General features: G+C 37.0%; 1 protein-coding gene across 4 annotated transcripts in view; it reads left to right on the top strand.

Moving 5' to 3' along the window:
- The window catches only part of LOC101340476 (protein NPAT), a 57,744-nt gene that overhangs the window by 2,233 nt on the left and 39,584 nt on the right, over positions 1-15,927 (top strand). For all 4 annotated transcript variants that reach the window (XM_023736953.1, XM_004382476.2, XM_023736952.1 and 1 more), the window contains exon 2: positions 11,349-11,467. In XM_023736953.1, coding sequence (XP_023592721.1) covers positions 11,349-11,467 — 119 coding nt within the window. The remainder of the gene's footprint in view (positions 1-11,348; positions 11,468-15,927) is intronic.

The raw sequence follows: 15,927 nt of genomic DNA, 5'->3' as shown, positions 1-15,927 counted from the left end.
GCAAGTCTTCCCACACTGATCTGCTCTTGCTTTTTTCATTTAGCATTGTATTTTGGAGCTCTTTCCATATCAGCACAAAAATCTTATCATCCCAAAATTTTGTGGCTTAAAGTAACAGTTTCAGTATTTGCTCACAGTTCTTGCTTCTGTCACTACCCCTTCTCCCTCTTCAGTCTTTCTCATTATTGACCCCTTTTCTTCAGAATGTTTTTTCAGCGCCTAGTGCATTCCAAATGCTGTGACAATTCTAAGACTAAAGAGAGAAGCTCTCTACTCTTCGAGTTAACATAATGAAGTTTTCCACCCTTAAAAACACAGCAAAACGCTTTCCTGGACCCTGCCTCACTTGTTTTTATCTAACTCCCTATGTCACCTTTTCATAGGTCAAGCATATTCAAAGAACAATGAGCTTTACTTGCTTGCTCTACTTCTTTACCTTTCATTCTTCAGCATACCAATTTGACTTGTGACATCACTACTCCACCTAAACAGCCCCTGTTAGTCAACCACAGCCAGCTGTTGCCTTGCTGGAATTTCTTTAAATATCGTACAGACCAGAATATGTCAAATTGTTGTTTATTGCCTTTGGGCCACAAGTTTGGTTTTTATCAGTATGTCATACAGGGTAGTCTGGAGCTGATCCTCATCTGTTTCCTGTTCATCACAACTTCTCACCATCTACCATATGCTCCAGGCTACCAAACTACTTGCAGTTTCTCCAAATAGGTTTATTCTGTTCCCTCTGCCTGCAGTACTTCTTGTCATCCTAGTACACTAATACTCAATGTTCAGGTCAAGGTTAATCCCTGAAACCTTTCCCAATAGGTACAGTTAGTACTTTTCTCCTTAAATGCTCCCATAGCATCGTCCATTACTTCTATCATACACTTATCATGTTTTATTGTAGCTATGTGTTTATCTACTTATGTGTTTTGTTCGGGAACTTAATCTGGAACTTAAACCCAAAATTAAAAGTTTATGTGCAGATGGAGACATTTTTACAGGTGAAGGGTCTAGAGCTTTCTTCAGATCCCTAAATGGGTTTGTTACTTTCTGCATGAGTCAGCTTCCATCCCGGAAAACAGAAGCCAATCTGAATATTTAACACGGGGAATTTAATGAGGGAATTGGTTACATTTGTGATAGAAAAGCTGCGCCTCCAAACAACTTACCATAAGACAGCTCAGGTTAACAACGGTAGGAAGCCACTACCCTAAGCAGGAGGAAAAAGAGAGATGAGGCTGGGTTGACTGTATGGAAGATAGAAAGTGTTTTGTAGTCATCGAGGCAGAGAGGGAGTAGGAGAAAAAAGCCTTCTACCCTCAACTCTCCCACCAGCACTTCCGATTGGTCAAACTCAGCTGCCATGGGAGCATGGGAAACAGTGCCTGCATGAGGTCAGCCCTCCTGTCAGCAGGTGCAGAGGCGGGGAAGGGTAGAGAATGGATTTGAGGGCAAAGAGATACAGGACAGGCATACCTCCAAAAGGTCAGGAACCACTGGTCTTATTTACTTTTATATAATTAAGACATTATAGATATTTAGTAAATACTTAGAAAAGTACCACTGTGATCATGACGTTCCCCTTTGTCTACTGAATAATATCTATACTCATTATTCTGACGTTTACAGCTTTTCAGCATCTGGACCCATTCTGTCTTTTCAGTTGTATCTCCAGCTGTTCCCTTAATGTATTTTGTGTTATATCCAAACTGGACATGTTCCCCAAACATGCTGTGCATATGTTTTCCACCACTTCCCTTTGGGATTCCCAGTCATTCTTCAAGACTCACCCCTTGATATGTAAACTGATTTACCCCAAGTCTGATAGTAATTTCTCTGGCCCCTATACTTCCATGAAGCAAGTTACTACTGTTTCTTTTAATACTTTGCTTTGTTGTTTGTGTATGTATCTTCTGGCACCTAGTAGATCATAACTTTTTTACAGACAGAGGCCTTGTCTTTTTTATTTGCGTATCTAGTAATATAAGGTGGTATAAATTAAGTCTTCCTAAGAATTCTTTTTTTTTTTAGGTCATTAAAAACTAAAAAACCAAACCTGTTGCCATCAAGTTGATTCCGACTCACAGCGACCCTATAGGACAGAGTAGAACTGCCCCATAGGGTTTCCAAGGAGCAGCTGGTGGATTTGAACTGCTGACCTTTTGGTTAGCAGCCGAGCTCTTTTAACTACGGTGCCACCAGGACTCCAGTCATTAAACCATTAGTATTTCTGGGAGTTAGTAGAATATGTGAAAGTGAAAACTGAAACCCTCATCCATTGCTGATGGGAATATAAAATGCTATAGCCGCCGTGGAAAACATTTTGGCAGTTCCTCCAAAAGTTGAGCATAAAATTACGACATAACCCAGCAATCCTAATCTTAGGTATATACCCAGAAGAAGTGAAAGCAGGAACACAAACAGAAACGTATATACCAATTTCCATTGCAGGACTTTTCACAATAGCAAAAATATGGAAACAACTCAAGTATCTATCAACAGGTGAATGGATAAATAATGTGTTATATACATACAATGCAATATTACTCAGCCATAGAGAAATGAAGTCCTGATACACACCACAACATGGCTGAACCTTGAAAACATTACCTTGAGTGAAATAAGTCATTATAAAAGGAAAAATACTATTATGATCTCACATACATGAAATAAGCAAATATATAGAAATCACAGATTATTAGTGGTTACCAGGGGGAGAGGGAAAGGGGAAGTCTTCCTTAGCATTGAATTTATCTTGAGGGTCGTGGAATAATTTGGAAAGAATAGCAATAATGGATGCACAACATGAAGAATGTAATCAGTGTCACTGAATTATACATGTAGACATTGTTGAATTGGTGAATGTTTTGTTATATATATTTTAACCACAATAAAGAAAACAACAAAAGAATATGTGAAGGTGATATTTTCAGGGAGGGGGCTTCACTAAGGAGCCCTGGTGGTACAGTGGTTAAAGTGCTTGGCTGCTAACAAAATGATTGGTGGTTCAAACCCTCCAGCCACTCTACAGGAGAAAGATGTGGCAGTCTGCTTTCTTAAAGATTTACAGCCTTGGAAACCCTAAGGGGCAGTTCTGCTGTCTTATATAGGGTCACTGTGAGTTGGAATTGGCTGTAGGACATAGGTGGATGGGGCTTTACTATCTCTTGCCTTTATCAGGTTTCTCTTATCTTTCCCTATGTACAAAGGAATAAGAAGAAGAGAGGCCAGGCTTTTGCATCCCACTTCCTGAAATTTGAATACCCTGGAATTACTCTGTCCTGTAGGGTCACTATGAATTGGAATCAACTCAACAGCAATGGATTTGGTTTGGTTTTGATATAAGTTCAGGAGCCATGGTGGTGCAGCACTTAAAGCTATCTACTGTTAACCGGAAGGTCAGCAGTTCGAAACCACCAGTGGCTCTGAGGGAGAAAGACATGGCAGTCTGCTTACATAGAGATTTACAGCCTTGGAAACTATGGGGTTGCTATGGTTAGGATTTTATCTTTCCTTTTCAGTTGTTTCCCTTTTAGTCATTACTACCTCCACTAGAAGGCAAGCTGAAGACAGTATTATTTTTATAAAAAGGAAACTTGGACATGTTTTCTTATTTATTTGAACACTTCTGTCAATATGTTTACACAAAAATTGTAGTACTTTTAGTCTGCAGTTGTTTCTAGGGGTAAAAAGGAGACAAGATTTATATAATCAATATTAACTGAGGAGGAATCATTTATAGAGGTCCTGGGTGGCACAAACAATTTTCTCTTGGCTACTAACAGAAAGGTTGGTGGTTTGAACTCACCCCCTCAGTGTCGCTGAAGGAAGGCCTGGCAATCTGCTTCCGTAAAACTTACAGCCAAGAAAACCATATGGAGCAGTTCTACTCTAACTCGTGGGGTCGCCATGAGTCTGAATCAACTCACCAACAAATGGTTTTTTTGTTTGTTTTTAAATTATTTTTATCGCTTTATTGATAAGGGATAGTTGGTACCTAAAGTGTATTTTCATTGTAAAATCTGTGATTTAGAATAATTTGTGCCTAAAATTTCCTGTTATCGTTGATTGAGAATTGGTTATAATCGGGTACTTAATGATAATAAATATTTTATAGGTAAATAACTGGTTTACTCTGTGTGTGTGTGTGCACGTGCGCGCGCTCGTGTATGTATGTGTGTGTCATCAATGGACATGAAAGTAGTCAACTATTATTTTACCACATTATTTGAAACATCCAAGACGAAAGTAAATTAAAATACATAAAATGTAATCTAAAATAGATACTCAAGATTGCCCAAAGTTGGGCATGTTTTTAAGAACCGAAGATGTGGGTATTACTATTTTAAAATTTCATTATTACTTTTAAAAACTTGTTCTAGAAGTATTCTAGCCTTTTAATAGAGCCCTTTTTTCTACTGTGTAGTATAGTATAGCAAAGGTATAATGTGTTAAGTTAAGCCATGAACTATCCAATCTGTGACAATTTCTTTCCCAGAGTACTAGCATAAATGACTGTATTTTTCTGAAAAAGTTAACTGTATATCACTACACCCCATCCAGGGCAGTGTTTCTCAACCTTTTTTTTTTTTTTAAAATCACACACTTAAAGAATCTTTTTAGTTTTTTTTTCCTAACTGCTGCCACCTCCCCTATCAAATTTTAGTATCAAAAGTATACTGTATATCTGGAATTTATACATATAATGAGTAACATTTTCTTGTGTTCCCTCAACCCCCAAGAACCAGTTTCTCCCCCTTAGGCAATATCACACTCTTTGAGAATGCATGGATTAGAGAAAAGCAAATCCACTTGAAAGTGTTGGATTTCATACCAACACTTTGTTGTAAGGAGCCCTGGTGGCGCAATGAGTAAGCACTCAGCTGCTAACAAAAACGTTGGCAGTTTGAACCAACCCACCCAGCGGCTCAGTGGGAGAAAGACCACCTGCAATCTGGTCCTGTAAAGATTACAGCCTAGAAAACCCTATATAGTAGTTCTGCTCTGTCACATGAGGTTGCTGTAGGTTGAAAATCGACTCTACAGCACCTAATAACAGAAGTCCCGAGTGGCTTTGTATGTATGTGGGATGATTAAAACCATTTGCCATGGAGTTGACCCCACGTGTGGCAGAGTAGATCTGTACTTCATAGGATTTTTCTTTCCATAGGGTTTTTCTTTTCTTTTCTTTTTTTGTTTTTTTTTTTGGTTTTTTGGTTTTTTTTTTTTTTTTTTTATTGTACTTCAGGTGAAGGTTTACAGAGCAAACAAGTTTCTCATTAAACAATTAATGCACATATTATTTTGTGACATTGGTTGCCAACCCCATGACACATCAACCCTCTCCCCATCTTCGACCTTGAGTTCCCTATTACCAGCTTTCCTATCCCCTCCTGCCCTGTTGTCCTTGCCCCTGGGCTGGTGTGCCCACTTAGTCTCGTTTTGTTTTATGGCCCTGTCAAATCCTTGGCTAAGGGGTAAACCTCAGGAGTGACTTCATTACTGAGCTATAAGTGTGTCGGGGGGGCCATACTCTTCGAGGTTTCTCCAGTCTCTGTCAGACCAGTAAGTCTGGTCTTTTGTGTGTGTGTGTAAGTTAGAATTTTGTTCTACATTTTTTTCCAGCTCTGTCTGGGAACCTCTATTGTGATCCCAGTCAGAGCAGTCGGTGGTGGTAGCCGGGCACCATGTAGTTGTGCTGGACTCAGTCTGGTGAATGCTGTTGTAGTTGTGGTCCATTAGTCCTTTGGACTAATCTTTCCATTGTGGTAGTTTTCTTCCTTCTCCCTTGCTCCAGATGGTGTGAGACCAGTGGAGTGTCTTAGATGGCTGCTTACAAACTTTTGAGACCCCCCAGCGTTACTCACCAGAGTAGAATGTAGAACATACTCTTTATAAACTATGTTACGCCATTTGAATGAGATGTTCCCCCAGACCATGGTCCCCAGAGCCCTCAAATTACTGAGGGACCAGTAATTTCATCCCCTGGGGAGTTTGGATGCGTCTGTGGAGCTTCCCTGACCTTGCCTTGGACAAGCTGTGCTGGCTTCCCCTGTATTGTATACTGTCTTACCCTTCACCAAAGTTACCACTTATCTGTTGTCTATTCAGTGTTTTTCCCTCCCACTCCTCCCCTCCCTCATAACCATCAAAGATTGTTTCATAGAGTTTTTCAGTGACTGATTTTTCAGAAGTAACTTGCTAGGCCTTTCTTCAGAGGCGCCTCTGCATGGACTCAAACCTCCAACTTTTTGGTTAGCAGCCAAGCATGTTAACTTTTGCACCATCCAGGGAATCCTTTGGAGTGATTAGTACTTTTAAAACTCTCCTTGAAAAGAAACTTTATTCGAAGTCTTCAGTCTAAATCTTGAAGCATATGAAGAAAAAGCTCTAACTGCTTTGATCCTAGGGCTATCCTAGTGGTTTGTACATTTTAAATTTCTGCGTTCACTAAATCTTAGCAGCAGCTGCCTCACTTATTCCAAATAATATAACTGTCATAAAGCCAACCATCATAAAATTATTTCAGCTGACTGTAGTTTCACAAAAATATGAAGGAAAAATAGCAATTTATTTTTTATTAAATTTACAGCTAATGTGTCATCTTCAATGATGGGAATATTGAATGGGAGTATATGAGATGGGAGTATCTGAGATAAAAGCTTTCTTCATGTTCCTAAGTACTTTCCCATGATCCAAAGCACAATGTTTTTGGTTTTTGATTTGTATGTTTGTTTCTCTTTATAGCAGTAGTTAGCAGGGGCTGGAGTTAGATGGTTTTAGCTCTTACATTTAGGTCTTTGGTTCATTTTGAGTTATTTTTTGTATATGGTGTGAGGTAGGTTTCCACTTTCATTCTTTTGCATATGGATATCCACTTGTCCCAGAACCACTTGTTGAAAAGACAATTCTTAACCCATTGGGTTGTTTTGGCACCCTTATCAAAAATCAGTTGGCTTTGGTTTCTTAGACTTTCTCTTCTGTCTTTCTATTCTCTTAGTTCATTTTTTTTTTCTACTGTGATACTTATTGTTTCCTTTTGCTTGCTGTAGGTTTCGTTTGCTCTTCCTATTTTAGTTTCTTAAGGTGGAAGGGTAGGTTATTGATTTAAAATCTTTCATCTTTTTAAATGTAGGTATTTATAGCTATGTTTCCCTCTAAGTGCTGTTTTTGCTGCATCCTGTACGTTTTGATACATTATATTTTTGTTTTCGTTCATCTCAAGGTATTATCTAATATCTCTTTTGACCTGTTAGTTGTTTAGTAATATGTTTAATTTGCATATATTTGTGAATTTCCAAAATTTCATTTCATTGGGATTGGAGAGCATACTTTGTATAATTCAATCCTTTTAAATGTATTGAGAAGACTTATTTTATGTTCTGGTATATGGTCTATCCTGGAGAATGTTCTATGTATATTTTAGAAAAATACATATTCTGTTGTTGGGTGAAGTGTCGTTTGTTAGATCTAGTTGATTTACAGTGTTGTTTAAGCCTTTTGTTTCCTTATTGATCATCTGTCTGGTTCTATCTATCATTGAACTGGGGATATTGAAGTCTTCAATTTTTATTTAATTGTCCATTTCTCCCATCCCTTCTGTCCATTTTTGCCTCATGGGTTTTGGAGCTCTGTTGTTAGGTGCATGCATATTTGTAATGGTTACATCTTTTTGATGGATTAGCTGTTTATCATTATCTTTGTCTCCAGTAACAATTTATGCCTAAATTCTATTTTGTCTGATATTAGTATAATGTCTTCAGCACTTTTGGTGACTGCTTGCATTGTCTATATTTTCCTATCCTTTTTCTTTCAACCTGTTTGTGTCTTTGAATCGAGGGTCTTTTGTCAGCAGCATATAATTGGATTGTGTTTTTTATACATCTGCCAATCTCTGCCTTTTGACTGGAATGTTTAGTTAACATTTAAAGTACTTACTGATAAAGATTGATGTCTTCCTCTAGCTATTTTCCGTATATTTTATTTTTTTCTTCTATTTCTCTATTACTGCCTTCTTTTGTGATGGATGTTTACTAGTTAATATTTTAATTCCATTTTCATGTCTTTTTTTTTTTATTTTTTGAGTTATTACTGAGATTACAAATAATATTTTATAGCAGTCTAGTTTGGATTAATACCAGTTTAATTTTAATAGCATATAAAAGCTTTGCTCCTATATAGCTCCTTTCCCCCTCTTCTCCTTTGTTTTTTGTTGTTGTTTTACAGAAATTACATTTTTATACATTGTATGTCTATCAAAACAGATTTATAATTATTGCTTTATGCATTTTTCTTTTAAAGCAGAGAGGAGAAAAGAATTGTTACAAAGAAAAAAGTTATACTATTAAATTTACCTGTTTCGTTACATTGACCGATACTCATCATTTCTTCATGGGGATTTGAGTTTACTGTCTAGTGTCTTTTCACTTCAGCCTGAAGATCTTTCTTTAGTGTTTCTTGTAGGGCAGGTCTGCTAGCAACAAATTCCCTCAATTTTTGCATGGTTGGCAATGTCTTGATTTCTTCACTTTTGAAGGAAAATTTTACTAGATATAGAATTCTTGGTTGATGTGGGGTTTTGTTTTTGTTGTTGTTGTTTTTCCCCACTAATTTGAATGTCATCTGCCTACCTCTAGCCTCCATGGTTAGTGATGGGCAGCCAGCTGTTAATCTTGAGGTGTTAATTCCTTGTACAGGATGAGTCGTTTTTTCTTTCTGCTTTCAGGATTCTTTCTTTGTCATTTGACAGTTTGATTATGATTTATCTAGGTATGGACCCTTTTGAATTTATCCTGCTTGAGTTCACCGAGCTCCTTGGATGTGCAGATTAATGTTTTCCATCAAATATGAGAATTTTTCAGGCCTTGCTTATTCACATAGTCTTTCTGCCCTTTTCTGTCTCTCCTTTCCATTTGAGACTCCTTTTATGCTTATACCTGATGGTGTTCCACAGCTCTCTGAGGCTCTGTTCACCTTTCTTTGTTCCTTTTTCTGTTCCTCAGACTGGACAATCTCAGTTGACCTGCTTTTAAGTTTACTGATTCTTCTCTCTCTTCAAATCTGCTGTCAGGCCCCTCTAGTGAATTTTTTATTTCCATTACTGTATTTTGCACCTCCAGAAGTTCTACTTAGTTCTTTTTTATCAGTCCTGTTTCTTTCTTTTTTTTTTTTTTTTAAATTCTCTGTTTGGCAAGACATTGTTCTCATAATTTCCTTTAGTTCTTTAGGCATGGTTTCTTTTAGTTCTTTAAAAATATTTAAAATAGGTAATTTAAAGGCTTTGTCTAGTAAGTCCAATGTCTAGGCTTCTCAGGGACACTTTCTATTGACTGCTTTTTTTTCTTTTTCTTCTCTACTGTGTATGGGCCATACTTGTTTCTCTGCATGTGTCATTATTTTTTCTTGCTGCTTGTACATTGTAAGTAGTATAATGGGGCAGCTCTGGAAATCAGATTCTTCTCCCTTCACAGGGTTTGTTGTTGCTATTGCTATTTCTGTTTGTATAATGAGTTTCCTGAACTAATGCCATAAAGTCTGTATTCTTTGTCATGGTGGCTACTAAAGCCGCTGCTTGGCTAGCTTAGTGGTCAGCTAGTGATTGGACATTGATTTCCTTAAATGCCTGAATCAGTAAGTCTCCTAGTATTTGTCAAGGGGATCTGTGTGTGTATTGGGGCATGCCTTCAGCACTCAACCAGGCAACTGACAACTTAATGTCAGCCATAGATGAGACCTTAGGGCCTAAGCATGTACACAGCCCTACACATGCATGTAGCCTTGTAGTATCCTAGTGCTATGTCAGAGCTTTTTTAAAAACCCGTCTTTCAAAGTGTATGTCCAAAGCTATGGACATCTCATTCCGTAGCTTCTCCTTTTAAGTTTTTCGGTTAGCTTGTTGTTTTCCCCAAAAGTCCGCCTCATGCAGCTGAAGTGTTAATTGTTGCTGATTGTTTTCAGCAAACAACCACCCCCACCCCCCCACCCCCACCCCCCATGGAAGTACGTGACCTCTGATTCAGATCAAATAAAGATAATCTATGCAAATGTGTTATTCTAGGGAACTGCCACACAGGTCAGATAACGACAGTTCTCTGCGAATAGGACTTTGAAAAAGTTCCGACACCATCTGACCCCTCCAGTGGCTGCTAGTCTGGGTGGCTTTTACCACGATTGCAGGTTATTTGTTTTAAGAGCTACCACTCAGCTGAGGAGAGGGGCATGGGAATAGAGACAGTTAAAATGCCACAGAGATCACTGTTCTTACCAAGGTTGATCTGTTTTTCTTGAATGAATGCTCCCCAAATTGTTACAAGCCTTTAATTTCTAAAATTCTGAAAAGGTTGATTTTGATCATTTTTGCCAGTGTTCTCATAATGTAAAAGAGAGGATTTTCAGAGTTCGTTACTATGTCATTACCCGTGATGTCACTCAAAATTTTAGGAGTTCAAACTGAGATCTGTGGGAGGTGATAGAAGGGCTCTGTGCAAGGGAGTAATATGACCAGATTTGCTCCACAAGTCAAGGCGAGTCTGATGCTTTATGGGTGAGGAAACTGAGTCCTGAAGAATTCAAGTAATTTTTTTCCATCGTCCTATTATTTTAACCGATAGAATAAGATTCTGGCCTCCTGGTGTCCTATCGAGGGCTCTTTTTATATTATACTACTATTTTTAATATTGTGGTTAAACTCCAGTAATCCTAAGAAACACAGGAACAAGAATAGGCTGTCTGGACAAATAAAGCATTCATATGTGTGAAAGTACCAAGCACTGATACATAACATCACTTACAAGTATTCTTTAGACGTGAATGTTAAGTTCTTATTGAAATAGTAGGGCTTTGATTCCTGAAGGACATAAGTTAAAAATTACAAAAGGAGTTCCTTTTTTACCTTGCATGCAAAGTAGGTCTTCTGTTCATTTTTTTTTTTTCCTCAAACTGTTAGGCAGATAGGTGAAGTTTACAAATAAATGGCCACGTTGGGAGAATATAGTTTTTTGATTATCCAGTAAGTGAAAGAACACCATTTATTAACCTAGTCAGTATTATTTGTAATCAGTATTATTAACCATTAAAGACTAGTTTCTGAAAGCATTACTGCGAAGTAGTTGCACTTTGTCAAGCACCTTATTTTTCTAGTTGTTTCCTTTCAAGGGGCCGTTATTCTATAAATTCCACTCTGTACTGCAACACAACCTGGTGGTTCTGGGCAAGGCTACATAGTAACAGCACTTTCACCTAAGACTCTGTCCATGAAATTGGTAACTGCTCTAGGGTTTTCAGCAGCAATTTTACAGAACGTGTAGAGTTGACTGAAAGTTCCTAAATTTTTATTTTTCATTTAGGTTACTTACAACAAGAAAACCTCACTTCTACCTGCCAGACTTTTATTTTGGAAAGTTCAAATTTAAAAGAATATGCAGAACACTGTACAGATGAAGGTTTTATCCCAGCCTGCTTACTGGTGAGTGATTTGTTCCTTAAAGGAAATACTTCATCATTGAGCAACATAAGAGACTATGAATGCAGTCTTAAAATCAGCTTATCAGCAAAGTCAAAATTGGTGGAAGTTTGATGTTCGTCTTCATGTATGACTGAAAAGACCCAATAGGAAGCCAGCTGTTCTTTCCCTTCACGCATTTATGCCAAAGCTATTCCGTGAATTACAACTTTGCTTCTGAGAATCGGTTTCAAAATGAGACCCTCATTTCTAATTAGTTTCACTGCTGTTTGCCCTTGGAGCTTATTTTTTTATTGCCAATCCTGTATCTTATTGTTTGCTTCTAACAAATATAAAACAGGTATTTTGGTATCTAATTCTCACCCATTTTTAAAATATCAGTAGACCAACAGATCATCATTTGGTGTATAATAGATATATTCTAAAATTACATTATTTAAAATGGTATTTTGTCATTTTATTTTAAACACAATGGCTTAGTGACAATGAGACTCACAGACAACATACTGATTATCTGTGTAGAAAATGTAATCTGAAAAAACTGCTAGAGCTTAGCAGGTCACAGTATACAAGGTCACTACATGACAGTCTGTTGATTTTATATATTGACAATGAACGACTGGAATTTGAAATTGTAAAGAAAATACATATATTATTTACAATACCTCCAAACAAACAATAAAACTGAAATAATAAATCTAGTAAAGTAAGATCTGTATGTTGAAAACTACTTGAAGGAAATTAAAGATCTAAATAAATGGAGAGATATACTGTGTTCATGGATTAAAAGACATAATATTGTTAAGATGTCATTTCTTCCTGATTTGATCTATAGATTTATCATAAAATTTCTGCAAGCATTCTTGTAGACAGTACGAAGCTGAATCCTATAATTTATCTTAGAGGCAAAGGAACCAGAAAAGCTCAAGTAATTCTGAAAAAGAACAAGTGGGTGCCTTACATTATATGATTTTAAAACTTACTGTAAAGTTACAGTAATCAAGATTAAGCAGTACTGATGGGAAGTTAGACGCATAGATCAATGGAACAGAATAGAGAGCTCAGAAGTAGACCCATACAAATATAGCCAACTGAAAAGCAATTCAATGGAAAAATGATATTCTTATCAAGAAACAGTGCTAGGAAAATTGGACATCAATACGCAAAAAAAGAAGCTTTACATATACCTAATTAACCAAAGATTAACCAAAATGGATCATAGAACAAAATGCAAAACACAGAAGTATAAAGCTTCTGTAGGAAACGTGAGCGAAAGTCTACATTTACCTTGTATTTGTTGATGAGTTTTTATATACATCAAAAGCACAGTCTATAAAAGAAAAAATTGATAAATTGAACTTCGTTAAAATTAAAAATTTCTGCTCTACGAAAGACAGTGTTAAGACAATGAAAAGACAGAGCACAGTCTGGGAGAAAATATTTGTAAGTCACATATCCAATAAAGGACTTGTACCAAGAAATACAAAGAACTCTTAAAATTCAACAAGAAAACAACTGAATTTTTTTAAAAAATGGAGAAGAGATCCAAACACAGTTTATGAAAGAAAATATGCAGATGGCAATAAGCATATGAAAATATGTTCCACACTTGCGGGCAGCCATCTGAGATACAACTGTTGATCTCTAGTTAGAGCAGAAGAGAAACAAGAAAACCAAAGACTCAAAGAAGAAACTAGTCTACAGGGCAAATAACGTGTGCATTAGGTATGGGTTTTTTTTTTTTTGCCAGCAGAGTCCTCCTTCCTGTAAGGTATTTCTTAAGTGTGTTATGTTAATTTTTTTTTACGTGTTACTGTAAAAAAATAAGCATAGCACGCAAAGGATAATACATCACAGAGGGAGGCCAAAAATATGTGAACCACAGCCTCATCTATCCTGATACCAGAAGAACTAGGTGGTGCCCAGCTACCACTACCTGACCGTTCTAATAAGGGCCACAATAAATGGACTTTCATAGAATGGGATAAAAATGTGGAACTGAACCTCAAATTTGTACCAAAAAAAAAAAAAAACCCAGACCTGCTGGACTGGTTGAGATTCGAGGACTCCCTGAGACTATTGTCGTTGATAAACTCTTCAAACCTTGATAAAACTAGCTACGAGGTCACCTTGTAGCTAAATAACAAATTGGCTCAAAATGTAATGAATATCACCCAAAAATGCTGTGTTCCTTTAAAAAATCACCTGTATGAGACCAAATGGTCAACAATTAATAAGAATGAGAATGAAAGGAGGCAGCGAAGCTAAATTAATGGGAATGGAATGACCAGAATGGAAATAATAAGAAAGTTTACACATTGTGAAGAATGTAACTAATGTCACTGAACAACTTGTGTAGAAATTGTTGAATGGGAACCTAAATTTCTGTGTAAATCTTCACCAAAAACACAATAAAATGTTATTAGAAAAGAAAATATGCTCCATATCATTAATCATAGGAGAAGGCAAATTAAAACCCCAGTGAGCTACCAGTGGAGTCCCTGGGTGGTGCAAATGGTTAATACGTTCAGCTGCTGACCAAAAGATTAGAAGTTCAAATCTACCCACAGACACCTTGGAAGAAAGTCCTGGTGGTCTACTTCCAAAAAATCAGTCATCGAAAACCTTAAGGAAGACAGTTCTACTCTGATACTCATGGTGTTGCCATGAGTCGGAATTGACTCAGTGGCAACTGTTTTCTTTTTTGCTTGAGATATCTGTTAGGTTGGCTAAAATAAAACATGTTTTAAAACTGACAGGTACTTCGTGGTGAGGACGCAGAGCAGCAGGAGCTTTTATTCACTGCTGCTGATGGGAATGCAAAACTGTACATCCCCTTTGGAAAACAGTTTGTCAGTTGCTTATAAAGTAAAACATATACTTACCACGTGATCCAGCACTGACACACACCCAGATATTTACCCAAGTGAGTTAAAAAATACATGTTCAGAGAAAAACCTGCATGCTAATGTTTACTCATAGCTATCAAAAACTGGAAACAACCAAGATGTCCTTCAAAAGGTGAGTGAATAAACTAACTGTGGTATATTCATATAATGGGATATTACTCGGCGATAAAAAGAAGGACACTAGTCACACAACAACATGTATGAATTTTAAATAAACTTTGCTAAGTGAAAGAAGTCAAGACCCAAAAGGTTCCATATTGTATGATTCATTTATGTGACGGTATGGAAGATCAAAAGTAGAGGGATGGGAAACTTATCAGTGGTTGTCAATGGGTGGTAAGTAGTTGGTTACAAAGGTCATATAAGGGAATTTTGGAGGTGATAGAGCTGATCTGTATGGTACCATTGTAGTAGATACAGGACTGTGCATTTGTCAGTGTCCGTAGAACTGTGAACTTTATGTAATATAAAAAAAGAATGAACCCACGTATCAGAGGATCCCAGGATGGAATGTAGCCTGTGAAAAATGGATCTTTACTTTATCACAAATGTATGATGTAACCTCACTGAAGGGAGTGGAAGAAAAGGAGCTAACTAAAGTAACATTGAAAAACAGTGTTTTGACTTAATAGCATAGCTACACACTAAAAGAATGGTGCAGAAGCATTGTACTCTTTGCTAACAAAAAAAATTCTAGATAATGGGAGACAGGTTCTGTTTGGGAAAGAAGATATAAATAGGTATAAAAATGAAACCTGTGGTGCAAGATTATAGTCTAAGATACCCATATGTAGTCATGTTTAATGTATATACAGATAGATACAGAAATAGATATGTTTTTATATATGTGTTGGTATGTGTGTGTCTGGTAAGAGGGCTAGAAGCACTGCTATTCCAGTAGCAACAAGCACATCTAGCACCCACGTCTTAATTTCTAAATACCATTCTCCAATAAAAGGAACCAGCGCTTCTAAGAGAAATGACTGAGTCTAGGACTGAGGCAGGAAGAATACATGATGAGCTTGGAGCATCTTTCAATACCAGAAAGTAAAGAAGTGCTAAGCGGGTGGGGAAGGACACTGGGGTCAACTCAGTAGAGCTCTTAGTGACCAAAGCTGGAACAATTTGAACAACAAAATTATAATAACAAATAGTATTAGATTATAACGCAAAGAATAAAATAAATACACCAATGTAAATGACTGAATGAATGAATGGGGGAGAAGGGACAAACCTTTGTCACAGAAGAATTCTAACTAATAAATGTAGATACTCTCCTTTCAAGAAGTAGAGCTGAATTCCTTTCCCTTTATGTGTTGGTGTGACTTAGTGACTTGCTTCTAACAAATAGTGTATAGAAAGGGGAAAATAATAACTTTAGAGTGGAAGAACTTGGCAGACACCACCTGAACCAAGTGATCAAGGATAATATCACCAGTGATAAATCACATTGTTATTGTGTACCCACTAATATGATGTGGTAAGAAGGGTGCTTCATCTCTGTGGCAATCTTCCCAAAATTGTATAATCCCAGTCAAATCATGAGAAAACATC

Source organism: Trichechus manatus, unplaced genomic scaffold (assembly GCF_000243295.1).
Source record: "Trichechus manatus latirostris isolate Lorelei unplaced genomic scaffold, TriManLat1.0 scaffold00094, whole genome shotgun sequence".
Lineage (NCBI taxonomy): Eukaryota > Metazoa > Chordata > Mammalia > Sirenia > Trichechidae > Trichechus > Trichechus manatus.
The sequence above is the reverse complement of the archived record's forward strand: the minus strand, read 5'-3'. Positions and strand labels throughout refer to the sequence as shown.